Raw genomic sequence first — 15,557 nt, forward strand, 5'->3', positions numbered from 1 at the left:
CATAATTTGTGTGATTTATGCAAGACGACAGAGCCGGCCCCTGTGCCTGCATTCAAGGTCAGGATTGCCACATGAATATAACCGCTTGAATGCAAGCGACGCATTATTTTTCTACGACCTGGGAAAGGGGATGATAGTGTTTGCCTTGTGGCGAGATGATAGCACAATGCTTTAGATGTTCTTCAGATTATTTCCAAAGGTCTTCGTCCGAAACGTCTCATCAACTGCGATTTGTCCACCGAACGAGCGCACGCAATCATCTTAGCTCATCCGTGGACGGGGAGCCATTTGAAATGTAATTCTGCTTTGAGATCACATTACCTGGATCCCGCACTTTCGTCCTCTGAAGAGGCTAGTTGCCTCCAATTGCCCCCGTCCTCTACCCTTTTGGCAATAGCATACGAGTGATAGAAAACAAGCGAGGAGTGTGATGAAAGAAAGAGAGCTGGGTGAATAAAAGTAGAAAGGAACAGAGAGAGAGAGAGAGGCTCAGGTTACATTCCTGCCAGATCTCCACCATCTCTGAGTATGTTTGCTCCTTAGATCTCATCCATGCTGCTCACGTTTTCTCGTCAAAACCAAAACCAAAATCCGCCTTTGACTTCGAAACCTCTACCCCCCCCCTCTCTCAACTGTTCCATTAACTGTCTGCCATCCTTCTAAATATCAGACGTCTCACACACTTCCTCTTAAAAGGTTAAATATACACGTCCTCATACTATTATTACGATACAGTCGGGATTGTATCACTAAAGCAAATGAAGAGCTCTCACTCTGTCTCGTCCTCGTCACCTCCACCAATGTTTTCACTCCTGTCCCTTTGTTTTTGTTTTTCAGGGGGTGGATCCAGTAAGTTCTTTAACTCACTTACTTTAACATCGCATTTTTTGACATTATCACTGATTTTCCAGAGAATAATTCATGAATCTTGGTGGGGGGGAGGGGGGGGGAATTGGCACTTTTGGGGGACTGATTTTTAGGAGTTTGTGCCATTTGGTGCAGCTTGATTGAATTTAAGGCGGCTACAGGGCCTAGTTCTTACTGTAAATCCTTCTTTTTCTTTCTGTGTGTTCAGCAACAGGAGCAGGACCCGACCAACCTGTACATCTCCAACCTGCCTCTGTCCATGGACGAGCAGGAGCTGGAGAACATGCTGAAGCCCTTCAGCCAGGCCATTTCCACGCGTATCCTCCGTGACGCCAACGGGACCAGCCGAGGAGTGGGCTTCGCCAGGTACAAACTCCGGATGTTTAGTCACGTGTGTTAGGGCCGTGGATGTGAGTTGATTAGTGATGGTGTAGCCTCATGGGCTTCGAATAAAATATCCAGTTACACATATAAATGAGTGTAGTCAGTACTCAAGCTGAAGATCAACTTACAGTTTTGTCAAGGATTAATGATGGTGAGTGAGCCCTCTGGTGGCCAATACTTGTAGAACAGCTCCAATTGGAAATAAGATATGATAGGATAAAACTTTATTGATCCCACACTGGAGAAATTCCCTTGTTACAGCAGCAGACAAGTCAAAAGAAAAAAATATATAACAGAACAGAATAAAAAAAAATACAGAAAGTGAACATAATATACACCTTTCACTACAAAAAATGATTGTTTGTATAGAAATAAGTAATTCAGTAAAGTGCAGTGGTACAGGATGATTGCACAAGAATGCAAAAGCATAAGGTGATACTGAGATAATAAAAATATTAACACAGCATAGTGTTTTATCACCTGCTGAAGAGATTGTTTTTAATAGACACTTAACACATAACCTTTCCTTCTAGGATGGAGTCAACAGAGAAATGCGAGGCCATCATTCAACATTTCAATGGAAAATACATCAAGACTCCCCCTGGAGTCCCAGGTGAGTTTTTTTTGTTTGGATACAAATTTAACAAAATCTAATCCAAAGAGTTTTTCCTCATGCATGAAAATGAATATTGTCTTTCATATAATATAATAAGCTCTTATTTTGAAAATCCCTGGTCCAGTGCCGTCAGAACCCTTGCTGTGCAAATTTGCTGACGGAGGTCAGAAGAAGCGTCAGAGTCAAGGGAAATATCTGCAGAACGGCCGGCTCTGGACAAGAGATGGGGAGACTGTGAGTTTATGACTTTTCTTAATTCTCTGAGATTTGTGCAGTCGTACATCGATCGGCCTCTTAATGACACGCTACTTCCACTTTTCCCCCCAGGGAGGAATGACCCTTACCTATGACCCCAACACCGCCCTACAGAACGGGTCAGTACTTCTGCTCTGATGAATCCTTTGTGTGTGAGTGGGATCATGTTGTGGTTTCTCATGACTTTGTGTGTCTTCTCTGCAGGTTCTACTCCTCTCCGTACAGCATCGCCCCCAACAGGATGATCGGACCAACTTCCCTCTCCCCTTACATGCATTCACCTATGTCCACCTACCAGGTACTGGAGGATTTTTACTCTTTGGGTTGTTAGTGTATTTGTGACAGACAATCCCAGTCCTCCTGTTACATAACAATAGATCCAATCATTGATATCAAAAACATGCTTTATCTGTAAAATAACTACAGCTGAACTTATCAGGCTTTGTTTGTCTATGGAACAATTCTAGAAATATCTGTCTGTACATGGCTTGCATATCTCGCGAAACGTTCATCTTATCGGCTATCGGTTATTTTTAAGGTCCCAATGAAATGCAGTGATGAATTTGGTACGTTTTGGACACATGGTACGTTCAATATGAATAAACCTTGAATAAGCAGGCGACCAGCGCTCAATAACGTGCTCAGACTAGATAACGTACGCGATGTCGTCGATCACAACAGGCGCGTTCACGACAACAGCATCAACAGCTGATTCTCCAGTGCTGGGTTCTGCGTTCTGAGTCGAGCTTCACTGAACTTTGAATAAAAGATTGTGCTCTTTACTTTCCGCGGCTCAATTACTGCAGGTCACTCTTACAGTTTCAGAAAAGCTGCAACCAGCATCACCACAGGCCCCATTCCTTACAGGCAGGTTTCGAACCTAGTATGTAATTTCATCCTTTATAACACGCGTCTTTCTTGCTCCTGCAGGTACACAACCCGTCCTGGATACACCACCAGTCGTACATCATGCCGCCCACAGTGAGTATTTAGAAGCTGTTGGTTTTCCCTCCTGCTGCGGCTGAAATCTTTTAATATTCTGCTGCCTTCACGCTGCGTCTAACACCGCCCTGTGTGTGTGTGTGTGTGTCCACAGGGAACCGTCCTGACTCCAGGGATGGACCACACCATGTCCATCCAGCCCACCTCGATGATGGGGCCCCTGGCACAGCAGCTCAGCCACCTCTCCATGGGCAGCAGCGGCACAGTGAGTAAAGAGCACAGAGTTAAGCATTGAGCTGTCGTCCATATTTAACGGCTAAAGCTGCGTGAGGCAACTTGAAACATTGGTGAGGCCAAATGTGAGCGGGGGGGCAACCTTCTACCTGAGCAGTCCCTGATACAGACATGACAATACTAGAGTAATGAGATAAGACGTTTTTGACCTCATATTCATTAAGTGCTTTGGAACTCAGGCCCTGTTCAGACCTGGTATTAATGTGTCTCCTGTGACCACTTGTGATTGAATCTCACTTATCCACTCTATATGCAAATAATTACGTAGGTCACTTCTGTTCACAAAGACCAAATCATGTTGTTTTACCCTGTCAGCCCTGCGATGAGGAAAGATTTGATCCATTTGAAAAACTAAAATAGAAATTATGTTTTGGTCATGGTTGATATTTTGGCGATGGAGGATGTCAGCTGAGTAGGTGGTCCTTCATACGTGGCCCAGGACGCAAAGTAAATGACAGAAGTATAAACAAATAAATGTAGAAATAAATAATGTACCGGCCAAGTCAAGACAGAAGTAGTAGATCTGATCTCACTGCTATAACCAATCCGGCTTTAGACTTTAGAGTTAAACCTGCCTGATAAACAGAAAACTACAGAAATACAAGTAACAATGTATAAATTAATGAATGAAAACATGTAGAAATAAATGTTGTAATGAATAATAATAGATATTCAAATGCTATTTTAACTGTACACTTTTTTGGGAATAAAATAAATTGAATAAATTTAGAAATACAGAAATAGATAAATAAATGTAGCAATGTACAAATAAATGATTGAATAATTGCAGAAATGAATAAATAGATATGTGTAGAAACACAGAAATAGGTACATATGTATTGAATTATTTACTTCTGCATTTATTTATTTATACTTGTGTCAGTATTTTAGAATAAGAATTTAATTGTTTGGTCCTTATTGGACAGGACTTGAATTGCAGCTTGTTCAGGAGTTGATGAAAGTTTTATGTGACAGTCTAATTCACCACTGTAGCGTCCAGTGACCTTATTATTTCCCCTTCCCTGCAGTATATGCCTGCAAACACATCTATGCAGGGGACCTACATCCCCCAGTACACCCAAGTGCCTGCCACCAGCATCTCAGTTGAGGTAAGCGCCTCTCTCTTTCTTTCTCGCTCTCTCACTAGAGCAGCATCATGTTATGTGAAACAGTCCCTTATGGATTTGATCTTTGCCGCCTCCCTCTCAGGAAAGTGCTGTCCAACAACCTGTTGCCATAGAGACACCCACGGAACACACAACCTACTCCTACCAGCATAACAAGTGAAGGGGTGGCAGAGGTGAGCTCTGATCCTGTTCTGTGCTTCTGTACATCTTAATCTTTAAGTTTGAGTGCTCAAGGACTCGCTGCGGCTGTGGCTGCCGTGGCTCCGGTTTCTAATTGGCTGCTCTTGTGTCAGATCTTCCTCTGGAGCCGGAGCGACTCTCAAAAGGGCCCAAGTGCTGAAACTCGGCACAGTGACTCTGCATGAAAGGCACCAGGCGCTCGGGGGGGAATATGGACTGTTACACAGAAAGGACAAAAAAAAAAAAAGGACATTTTCTACAAACTCATATTTTAAAACAAACTCTTTTACTCCAAACAAGGAAGGCTGGAGGATGGCAGGCGAGATGAGACAGAGGAACAGAAGAGGGAGCGTCTATTTTGATAACAGTCAAGGAAAAATACAACACACACACATTTCATAGGTTTTTAAAAGGTTTTATTTGAGCATCATTCTCATGCTTTTTTGAAACTACAGTGAAACCAGGAAAAGAACATTTCAACACCAATTTTTTTTAAATTTTGAGTCATGTTTTGTTGACCTTTTTTTCAAATGTGCTGATTTTACTTCTCTTTTGTTTTGAGTCTGATACTTTCAGGCTTTAAAAACCTTCCTTTTTGTACATAATTGTTTGATTTGTTGTGTTTCTAGCTTCACGTGTCCTGGTTTGATCGATTGGTGCAAATATCTGAACACAGACAGCAAAAAAAGCTGAGGAATCATATTTCAGTTGGATATGGTGCTGACTCGGAATAAGCTTCTCTTCAAGTGGCAGCAAATTTTAATATTTTTGTGTTTCTTTCTGAGTGGTTTCGCTTCCTTTTGGCACTTGACTCTCAAATAATTTAAAGTTCCAACAATCTCGACAAAGCTTCAGACAATCAGAAGATGACAAAGACCGGTAAATTTAGAGATGACGCTCATTGTCGACAGATTTCAGTAGTAGACTGATTTTGAGAATTTAAATCTTTCCAGAGATAAAAAAGTCGAAATGTTGTTTTACTTTTGAGCTCCTCCACTCGATTAAATCCAAAGTTGCTTAACTGGGATCACATCTCACTCAGAGCTGCCCTGTAAATAAGAGATTTAAATTTATGGAGGCTTTCTTTTGATTTCCGTTCCTCTGTGTAGTAAAACGTTTCGGTTATTTTAATGACAACAATCTACCAAATTGAACAAAGCAATGTGTTTTCTCTTTTATCGAAGGGAAAGCCGAATCTCCCCCAAACCCCCAAAAAAGGGGTTTTCCGAGACAAGTAGATGTTGTTATTAGAGTCTGAGGTTTTTATTGCACAGATGTGGGAACGAACAAGTGCAGCTCTGCCCTGTCGTATCTTCACAAAACACTAAACAGGTGGATTATTATGGACAGTCGGGATGCCGGGAAAAAATCGGCCATTGCTGTGTTTTTGCATCCCCTTTTACTTTTGTGTTTCTGTCACGCTCATGTTTTTTTTTTTTTTTTTACATTTCTTATTTAAAGGTTTTCTTAATTCTTTTTTAAGATTTTCAAAGAAGCTTTGATTTTATTTTTGATAGTGTGCTGTGTGCTTCAAATAGTGAGAAATGTTTTGTGATTTGTTTGTATGTTTGCTCACTTCTCTCGTTCTGGTTTCAGTGTTGATGTGAAAGAGGCTTTAATTTTTGTTTTGTTTTTGCGGGGGGGGGGGGACATTTCAGTTTGTGTGTCACAGTTGTTGGCGCTTTTATGAACACGACTCCTCTCAATGGTTGAATTATATTATATGCTATAGGTTCAGATGCATTGTTACAGAGCTTTGCCCCGAGCCGTTGGGGAAACGACAGAAAACGAAATATATGCTCAAAAAAAGAAATAACCTCGACTTACCTCATCCTCCCAGAGAGATGTACAGTAGATTCAGTTTGTGTGCAAGGTTCACGGGCAATAGACAACTACAGCAGGTCTCATGGCTGTTCACAGCTGGTACTGTGTCCACATCCTTTAACTCTTCCGTCCAACGTCCGGAATAAAACACACGCCCAAGGTCTGACGATCTATGCAATTAATTTATTATCCTTATAAATGCAATACTACAGATACCACACTAAGGATCACCTCATGCTAATACTTCATTCTGGCTTACATGGACTTTTTCTTTCATTGTCCATACTATCATGTTCACAGTGACACATTCATCTTTGGTTCATTCATTGTTAGTAAGATGCTGCATTAAAAGGGAACGGTTTCATACCGAAATGAGGTTAATGCGACTGCAGGAGATGTAGGAATAATACAAAAAAAAACAGAAAAGAAAACCATTGGCTCGTTAGATGTAATTCACCATTTCATCCAATTCACAATTAGTTTGTTTTTGTGCGATGGAAACTGTTTTACTTCTTTTAAACCATGAAACTGTTTATTTCCAGGAGAAAATTTAACTTCACAGAAATGCCTTAGATTTCACCGGAAGGGATCGTGAAGTGCGACTCACATTCGACGGGATTTACCTCCGACTGGAATATGTCGGGGTGGGGGGGGGGTTATCCTCATGCACTGCTGTTAGAAAAAGACTTTTGCTAAAGCAGAACTACTCTGAACACAGATCTATGAAGCAAAGAGATATTTACAACTTCCTTTATTCTGTGTTACTTTCTCATTCCTTTATTGTTCATCCAAAACATGGAATAAAGTGAGCGGTGGTGTACCGAGTCTAACTATTGCTGCTATGTGTTTAGAGAACTTTTAGCTGAAGGTCATTTAATATATCAAGTCACACATGGGACCAGTTTGTAACTCATGTTCAGCGACGTCCATGCATCCAGACTTCTCTGTGCATCACTCTCCTCAGTAAAGATCTGTGCCGTGACACAGGTTCCGTCTCCTCCACAGATAGGAAACCCTACAGCTATTAAAACATTTAACTTGGTTTGATTTTGAACTTGTCTTTTTCTTTTTTTAATAAAACTTTTTCACTGTGGTTTGTGTTTTTTTTATTTTGATTATACAAGGGACCACTAGGCACTTGATATAACAAATAAGAGTTTATAAACTTCAAATAAGCAAAGACATGTTTATCAAATGTGGCAGTTTTTATATCAAAACCAACTCCTTTTGAGGTAATACACAAAGAACAGTCACAATACAGGAGAATTTAATTCTATAACAGACTGGGGTCTAGATAAAAATAGATAGGAAACAGGTATATAAAAAAAAGTATATTACACTGTTCAAGGGTCGTATATGATTTAAGTATGTACAAAGTTCAAAATATACTGAATATGCCCAAAATTCGCTGTTGAACTTAACTACATAAAATAGACTTTGAACCATAATTTACAATCTTTTATCAAGACTTATGAATAAGAAGGAAAGCAAATCCGGTTTGCCCTGCTGTTGTAACGTACAATAAGACTATTCTGTTGAACGTGGCAAAGTAAGACAATGTTCTGTTTTCATTTTGAATCATACTCTGAGACAACATCACATCTGAAAACCTTTGTGCATTTTAATCAAACTAATAAAGATAATCCTTTTTTGGGGGAGTAAAGTTCATATTGCAAAGAAAACAAAAGCAGAACTCACGTCCAAATACAAAGAGATATTAGATGCCATCAAAACCTGAGTTTTGTGGGCATTTATGTCATCATGATAAAGTAAATTTGCATTTGCTCATTTCAAGAGTATCAAACACTGCCAGCAAAAATGTAGCATTACGGTCGTTATAAAAACAAATCTTATCTCCACGTATGACAAAAACATGTAAACTTTGTGTGTCTGCATCCAACTGAAGATTGCAGCTCAGAGTATGGTCTGTCAGTCAATACAAGTGTGAGTTCAAAATCGATCCTGGCTGGGTAGTATAAAACACGCAGTGCTTCAGCTGCTATGCCGATGCTCCATGGCTGCACCGTAACACAAATAAACTGGAAAATAAGACTGGGAGGCAGTGCTTGGCTGCTTCAGCAATATCCTGTCAGCCGACTGCAGCTGAGGGCTGTGTTGGCCTTAGAGGATGGAGAGTGGCAGAGCTGGTTTTTCCTGATCCGATGATGAGCTGGTGTGCAAGTTTTTCCCAGGACAACACGACTGTAGCTCAGCTCCTGTTTGTAACGCAGTGAGCGGAGGATACAAGGTTCACAATCCTGACATCACAACAGCTTGTGGTTCACAATCTCCCAAACCATCCTCCTCCTGAAGTAGGGCATGTGTTTCTGTGAATGAGAAGAGCCGTATTCAGGACACACTCATGATGACTTCACCAGATGAATCTCTGCTGCTGCTGTTTGGGATTACCTGTGTGAATGTGATTGGCTTGTCTTTGGTAATGTAGTCTGCATATTTGCACGTGAACATTCCACAGTCGCTACCGTTCATCTGCTGAGGAATTTCCTGACAGATAAAGAAATAAAAATGTTACTAACCCACTGTGCAAAAATTGTATTAACCTGCTGTGACAGCACATATGACCAACACAGACATTTACTACTTTACCAACTGCTGAGATTCTGCTTTGAAAATTAATTCTTTCAGCACTTTTTTAAAAACAAACCTCCAGTGTCATGAGACTATTTACTCTTGAACAACAGCCGCATTGACAGATTTTGTAAAAGAGTTTCAACAAGTTAAATTTTAGACTTTATTAAACCTAAAAAGTGGACTGCTCCTTAAATAAAACCAGCCCAAAATGGACTGAATTGACCGACTGATCAGCTGAGACTGGAATATTTAATGGTACGTTTCCACAGACGCAGTGTTTGATGCTGGGATACACGTTCTTTTCTATATTGGACTCTTGATGGATGTGCCAATGAAACAAAGTGGGCTGTATGTCAACAGATGACTGATAGGCTTTCCCTTCACATATAGTGCTGGAGGGAGCCCCCCCCCACACACACAAGGCCCATTATTTATCCAAGCTCCCCGAGACGTTTTCTTCTTCTGAATTTACGCATTCAAATGTGTACAAATGCTGAACAGGCTGTTAAGGACCTTGAGGCTGATTTGTGATATTGGACAACATGAACTTTAACAACATAGCATCACATGACAAATAATAAAAACAGTCAACTAGAAGCTCTCATCCTTGGTGTGTGTTTGACTTACGCTGGGCTTTTTGCTGTGTAGAGTCCAACCTGAGGTATCCAGCTCTTTGCCCTTTTTGTCCTTACTTTCCTGCAGCAGATAGTCACTGCAGAAAATGTTTTTTATTTTTTATTTCTATATAACTTAATGGCACATAAATAATATATTTTTGCTTTGATGTTTCAATTAGCTCTCCTCATATTTATCTCTTTCAACAAACAAACAATTCTGATGCAGAAACTTACAACAATATCCTGCATGCTTTATCGTTGTTCCTTCCCATTGAATCAAAGTACACGACAACCTTTTTCCTGAAATCCACCACCTGAGCGAAAAAAGACGAAGAAACAATTAGCAAAAGAGAAATAAAATAAAAACTTTCTTCCACATTCACAATTATGGTCATTAAGACTTACAGAGAGGCACCAGTGCACCCCCAAGTGGACAGGAACCAACAGGATGTCTTTAGAAAAGATGTCCGTCTTTTTGGTCCAGCGGCGGACAGCCGGGTAGCCGCTCCTGCACAGCTTCGGATAGAAAAAGGTGTTGAACGTATTCACTGACGGGAGTTTGGGGTTCTTGCTGCGCTCGACCAGCAGGTTCATGTAAAAGTTGATCACCTGAGAGATTGAAGAAGGAGAGTTTCAATGAACTGGACAATTGCTCAACAAATATTACCATGGTCAAGCTTTTTTAATAGGGCTGCCCGATATTAGGAAAACAGGTGTCCAGAGTGATTATTATTAGTTTACAGTTTTTGCCTGAGGATCATGTGTACTCACTTCATCGTTCAGCCAGTTGAGGTTGCTTAGGGTGTGCAGATCTTTGCGTGTAAGCTTCAGACCAAAACCTTCACTTAACACTTCTTGAAGGCTACTTGCTCTTAGCACCCTGCTCACCTCAGCCTCCATTTCCTGAACAGAAACACACAACACATGTAAAATTAGATATTGCTGATACTATATTTCAATGTGTACAATTTGCTTTATATAGCACTTATTATCAGCCTGAATAAATTTACAATAAAACCAAATTTCACCCAACAGCACCATTCAGGAAAACCATTAATACGTCTTGACTTCAACTGCATTTCTTCGTTTTTAACTTTGATGTTATTGCTTTTTATTTTATTACTACAAGAAAAAAAATAGGCCTGTGTCAGTGAAGTGCATAACAGCATTTCTATTTTTTAAAAGCAGAAATAACATTCAGAAACAAAATCTTCTAAGTGAGAGCAAGTCTATTTGGGTGAAGCATCGGAATAAAGTCAGGAATATAAATGATACAACATTAATACCTCTGTCAGTTCAGGGAATTCTGGTTTCTCTTCCACAAGCTTTGGCTCTTCTATCACAGCAGTCAAAGGAACCTCCTTTTCCAAAGGAACTCGAATATGAACCTCCACATCTGGGCTGCGTTGCCCCTCGTCAGACAGGCGCTGGGAACCAGTAACAATATGACAGCTTAATGGAGGTAACAGGTGGTCAAAAAACAATGGTCATGATACAGGTGAACGTGAAAGAGGGCTTCAGTGATGAAGAGTCACCTGTCGCAGCAGCTGGGCAGCCAGGGCCTCCTGCTCTTCTATCTGTCTCCGCCTTTCTCTCGCCCGAGAGTCGTACATACTCGTTCTACAGAGACAAAAAAAAAAAAACACGTTTACTTTGTGGCTATATTCTCTACAATATCAGTAAATAATGAATCAATTGCTTAGTCAGAGATTAAATGTATTTTTTGTGCACTTACAATTCTTTGATCCATAACTCAGCTTGGAAACATGGCACACTGTAAAGACAGATCAATATGTTATGAGTAGAAACACTGACTTGACTCAAAGCTCTGCTGACTGGAGGCTTTGTTCTTACACCACCTCACCTACATGTTGTGTTCATACAAATAATTCAACATTATTAATTCAGATGTCTATGTCTTTGACCAAGCTTGCATTACATTTATTATTAACCACAGTGAAATGTAGCTCATCAGAGCAAAATTACCAATACTAACCTTGAGCCGTCTTGCTTTTTACCCTTCTGCTCATTGATAATAATTACAGAGTCACCATCATGAGCTAGAAGAGAAGACGAGGACATTACAACTCAAAAAGAAACTCAAAAACAAGCTAACATTCAATTCACTTATGCAGAGTTTTTCCAGGCCGAAAATTAGGTGTGGTGGTACTGAGCCGTCAGAGAGAGAGGGAAGAGTGAGCAGCGGAGTCAGTGTGTGTGCATGGCCCTGTCACCTTTCCCTCAACTTCTGGGACTATCATACAGCCGCTAAACAATTTGTCCCGGGAGAAAATATGATCAAAGTGTTGAAGAATTTTGTCGGGAGGGGGAGGTGGCCGCCTCGCAATTCTCTATGCAGGAAAAACCCTGTTTAGATGTTCCATTTTCATAACCTCTATATTAAGTTTAAACTCAAGTATCTTACCTGATGACTGTGTGTCCTGAGAAGAGTTATCCTGCAGAGCAGATGGGGAGGAAGCTGACGTAAGAGTAGCTGCTCGGCTGGAGCTGATGTCAGTGTCCAGCGACCACATCTGGATCCCTGGTCTGCTCGAGGTCCCCACTGGGCTGGGGAGGTTGCTTGAGCTCTGGCTTGACATCCCTCTTGGGCTGGGTGGGCCGCTGGTTCCCTCTGAAGTTCCTCCCGCTGCTGATCCAGTAGGGGACGAGAGCTGTAACAGTCTGCGGCTGGTGCTCAGGAAGCTGGTGCTGATGAGAGGAAGACTTACTTTACTACGCATATACTGTAAATGTATTCACAAATACATTACATGAAATGAATTATTGTTGTTGCCATGCACAACACTTGCTGCTGCAAAGCTATGAAAGTCAAACATGTTTAATCTGACCAGGGTGCACGTTAAATGAGCAACGACCACAGAAGGTAGATTTTGGATAAAGTTAATACAGTTTTAGTTATTTGCATGCTGTATTTCAACAGTTTGAACCTGGCAATGTTATTGTATCCTGTATTTGTATGGGTACTTACAAATCTCTGTGCGACCTCACAGTGGCATGTGAGCTGCCATTGTGAATAAAAGAGGACTGACCACCAGACACCATAGTCAGAAGCTGCCTGTAGACCTCCTTCTCCTCTTCACACACAGACTGGACAAACAGAGAAGAACCATGAAATCTAACCATGAAATCTACAAGGAACCGCAACAGCTGAATGAGAAGAAATCACATGTTGCCTCATCGACTGGATGTCTGACCTCCTGTGCTGTGCAGCGGGGCTTGGCTCTGTCTATGCGGCCAGATGAGGTGCTGTGTGTTGGACTCTGCATCACTTTGATGGGAAAAGTCTTCTCATACATGCTGGTGCAGGAGCTGCTTGCAGTGCCCATTCCAGTACAGAGACTGCAGACACAAAATGAGAGTTTAGTAATCTACTGACAACTGTTTACTGATAAATCGTACAGTAAAAGACAGCTTGTCACACAGGAAAATAGCAGCAAAAACACATTTGTAAGAATTACCTCGGTGTTCCAAATGGTCGGAGGTTTAGGGGTCTGCCGAGCCGTGGAGACGGTTGCAGTTTGGGGGTGACAAAGGGTGGCAAGTTGACTGAATGACCGTTCGTTTTTGGCACCTCACGATGTGTAGGACTCATGCACACTTGTCGCCTGCAGAGTTTTGTTCCCATGATGGACTTCTCATTACGCAACCATTCTAAAGTTGTAAAGGGAAGAAAAAGTACAGTCATTAATTTCTCTTCAAGAGTTCACACAAACCTCATCAACCTTGATGCAAACGTTTTTACAATGCTTGAAGTGATAAGCCTTGCCTGATTTGGTTGTTTTCCACTCCAACGTTGTTGAGGGAGCAGCGAACGTCTCATTCAACGAGTTCCTTTCAGCAACCTTTGCATAAAACATACACACGTGTTAAAACAAAGACAACAATATTGTGGTACATTTTAGAATAAATCTGATTCCTCACCGGCCTCCCTGCCCAGGCTGCTGCTGATGTTGAGGGCTGCGACTCTCCAGGTGGAGGTCCAGGGGAGGCCGGCAGCATATTTCTAAAAGTAGGGGTTACAGTGATCTTCATCCACGCAGCCACATTAGAACTATGACTCTTCACACCTTCAGCTGCAGTCTTCACGGAGTCAATAATATCTCCTAGGTAGATTTGAAAACAGACAAAAGTAGGACAATAAGGATTTGAAAATACACCTTCACGTGTCCTCGCACAATGATGTTATAGAATGCAAGAGTGTGCAATTACCCATTCGTGATTTCTTTATGATCAAGCCATCTTGGTCGGCGTTATGTCCATCATCCAAACTTGAGGGAAAACAGTTAGACGCAAATACAGTTAAAAACTTCTTTTATGGGTTTCTCCACATCACAATAACATCGAGGACCAGCGGAGCAACAGACAGACACAGTTCATTCCAAGAGCAGCCTATGGTCAGTTGTTTAAAGCTCATACCATTCAATCGGTCTTTTCCTCCTCATCGGACCGTCCCCCGGCGCCCGGCGAGCATCCGAGTGCTCCTCTGCCGGGACACCGTTCCGGAGATTGGCGAAGCTCGTTTCTATCCATCCGTAGATTTTATTCAACATGGCTCAAAAGTTTTACGGACAGCGCCGCTGGTTTGAGTGTGAATCGCTATGGCTGCTTTCAGTCTACCTGTCAATAGAGTCAGAGCAAATTCAGCGAATGCACTTCATTCGGCTGAAGTGTGTTAGCTGAGGCTGCTCGAGGCGCGAACACTCGTCACGAATATCATTTTACTTCCCCGAGACGCGAGCTAACCGTTCGCTAGTTGGCAGAGAAATTCGCTAGTTGCCTTGCTAGCCCGCTATGCTAACCACTCTGCTAGCCGACGCCGTTAGCTACGCGGCTAATTTGTGGAAGTGTGTTTAGATTCCCGTGGGAATGCGGTAAGTCGCAACCGACGCGTTCGGACAAACGGCCACCATGCTGAGTCGCACCCACGCTCACTAGAAGAACCGCAGCGTGACTTTAAATCGCATATTCACTCTTTGAAGAAGAACATCTCCCGCTTCTTCCTCATTCAAAACCACAACATGGCTGCACCGGACCTGTCACCGTCGCGCGCCGTGATTGGACCACGGCGCGTTGCGAGTCCGAGTGCAACGCGGTCTCATTGGTCGACTGCGGGCTGGAGGAGAGAATTTACTGTGACGTCACGGCCGCCGGCTCTGACTTCTGAACGCACTGCGCTCCATCCCTCACGCGCGCGCTACATTTTGTGTCTGTTTCCTTTTGTCGATTCCCTGTAACACTTAAATAGTCCCTCCTGTCTGATCAGATTAATATACAGTATTTTTGAAATAAAACACATGGCGCCAATCTTTATGCCAAACAGTTACCAAGTATTTGATAGTAATCCACAGGCCACATAGTTTTTTCCCCCTGGTAGTTTGAAAGTAGTGGAAGTTGTGTTTGTTATATGGTGGTGTCACGTGCTGCTATTATTTATAGTTTGCTTGTAATGATGGACTTGTGCTAGTTGACTTCATGTGAGCGTAACTGGCTCTGGATAAATGACTGGATGCACTTGCAAGAGAATACTATTTATACATAATACAGAACACGCATGCTTCATTCTGCACTGAGGGAAGTCCAACATGGGCAGAAATGTTTGCACCTCTGCTCTCCTTGCATGCCCCATTGCACAGTTCGTACAGCCCTGCAATATATGAATTATAGACATTTCGAATCCAGACTAGAGTTTGAATCTTTTTTTCGTTCTGTCCTCTGCTTCGTTGTGACATTAGTATATGTCACCAACTGCCCAAGCAACCCTATATGACCTTGTTGTACCCACTAATTTGTCCCAACTAAACAACCAGATTAAAAACTGTAAATAGACAGTTTGGACAA

At 41.9% G+C, this 15,557-nt stretch overlaps 2 protein-coding genes across 4 annotated transcripts in view; one reads left to right on the forward strand and one right to left on the reverse strand.

Annotated features, from left to right (window-relative positions):
• LOC117764748 (RNA-binding motif, single-stranded-interacting protein 2-like) overlaps nt 1-6,871 on the forward strand; it is a 22,489-nt gene extending 15,618 nt beyond the window's left edge. For 2 of the 3 annotated variants that reach the window (XM_034590796.1, XM_034590797.1), the window contains exons 5-14: nt 1,076-1,233; nt 1,785-1,864; nt 1,992-2,101; nt 2,195-2,241; nt 2,327-2,420; nt 3,053-3,103; nt 3,219-3,329; nt 4,387-4,467; nt 4,568-4,658; nt 4,779-6,871. In XM_034590796.1, the coding sequence (XP_034446687.1) occupies nt 1,076-1,233; nt 1,785-1,864; nt 1,992-2,101; nt 2,195-2,241; nt 2,327-2,420; nt 3,053-3,103; nt 3,219-3,329; nt 4,387-4,467; nt 4,568-4,645 (810 nt within the window). In that variant the 3' untranslated portion in view covers nt 4,646-4,658; nt 4,779-6,871. Of the gene's footprint in view, nt 1-837; nt 850-1,075; nt 1,234-1,784; nt 1,865-1,991; nt 2,102-2,194; nt 2,242-2,326; nt 2,421-3,052; nt 3,104-3,218; nt 3,330-4,386; nt 4,468-4,567; nt 4,659-4,778 lie in introns of all 3 variants that reach the window. The other variant, XM_034590795.1, reaches the window with a different exon arrangement.
• Nucleotides 5,112-14,950, reverse strand: si:dkey-21c19.3 (sentrin-specific protease 1). Its single transcript, XM_034590794.1, has 18 exons — nt 14,136-14,950; nt 13,929-13,987; nt 13,641-13,822; nt 13,486-13,561; nt 13,178-13,370; nt 12,914-13,058; nt 12,688-12,806; nt 12,124-12,407; nt 11,695-11,758; nt 11,434-11,472; nt 11,234-11,318; nt 10,985-11,125; nt 10,470-10,601; nt 10,104-10,307; nt 9,933-10,012; nt 9,709-9,793; nt 8,899-8,994; nt 5,112-8,816 (listed from the first exon to the last, which is right to left on the reverse strand). The coding sequence occupies exons 1-18, from the start codon at nt 14,267-14,269 to the stop codon at nt 8,754-8,756; spliced, it is 2,181 nt and encodes a 726-aa protein (XP_034446685.1). The 5' UTR covers nt 14,270-14,950; the 3' UTR covers nt 5,112-8,753.
• Between the last annotated feature and the right edge of the window lie 607 nt (nt 14,951-15,557).

This window comes from Hippoglossus hippoglossus, chromosome 7, assembly GCF_009819705.1.
Source record: "Hippoglossus hippoglossus isolate fHipHip1 chromosome 7, fHipHip1.pri, whole genome shotgun sequence".
Lineage (NCBI taxonomy): Eukaryota > Metazoa > Chordata > Actinopteri > Pleuronectiformes > Pleuronectidae > Hippoglossus > Hippoglossus hippoglossus.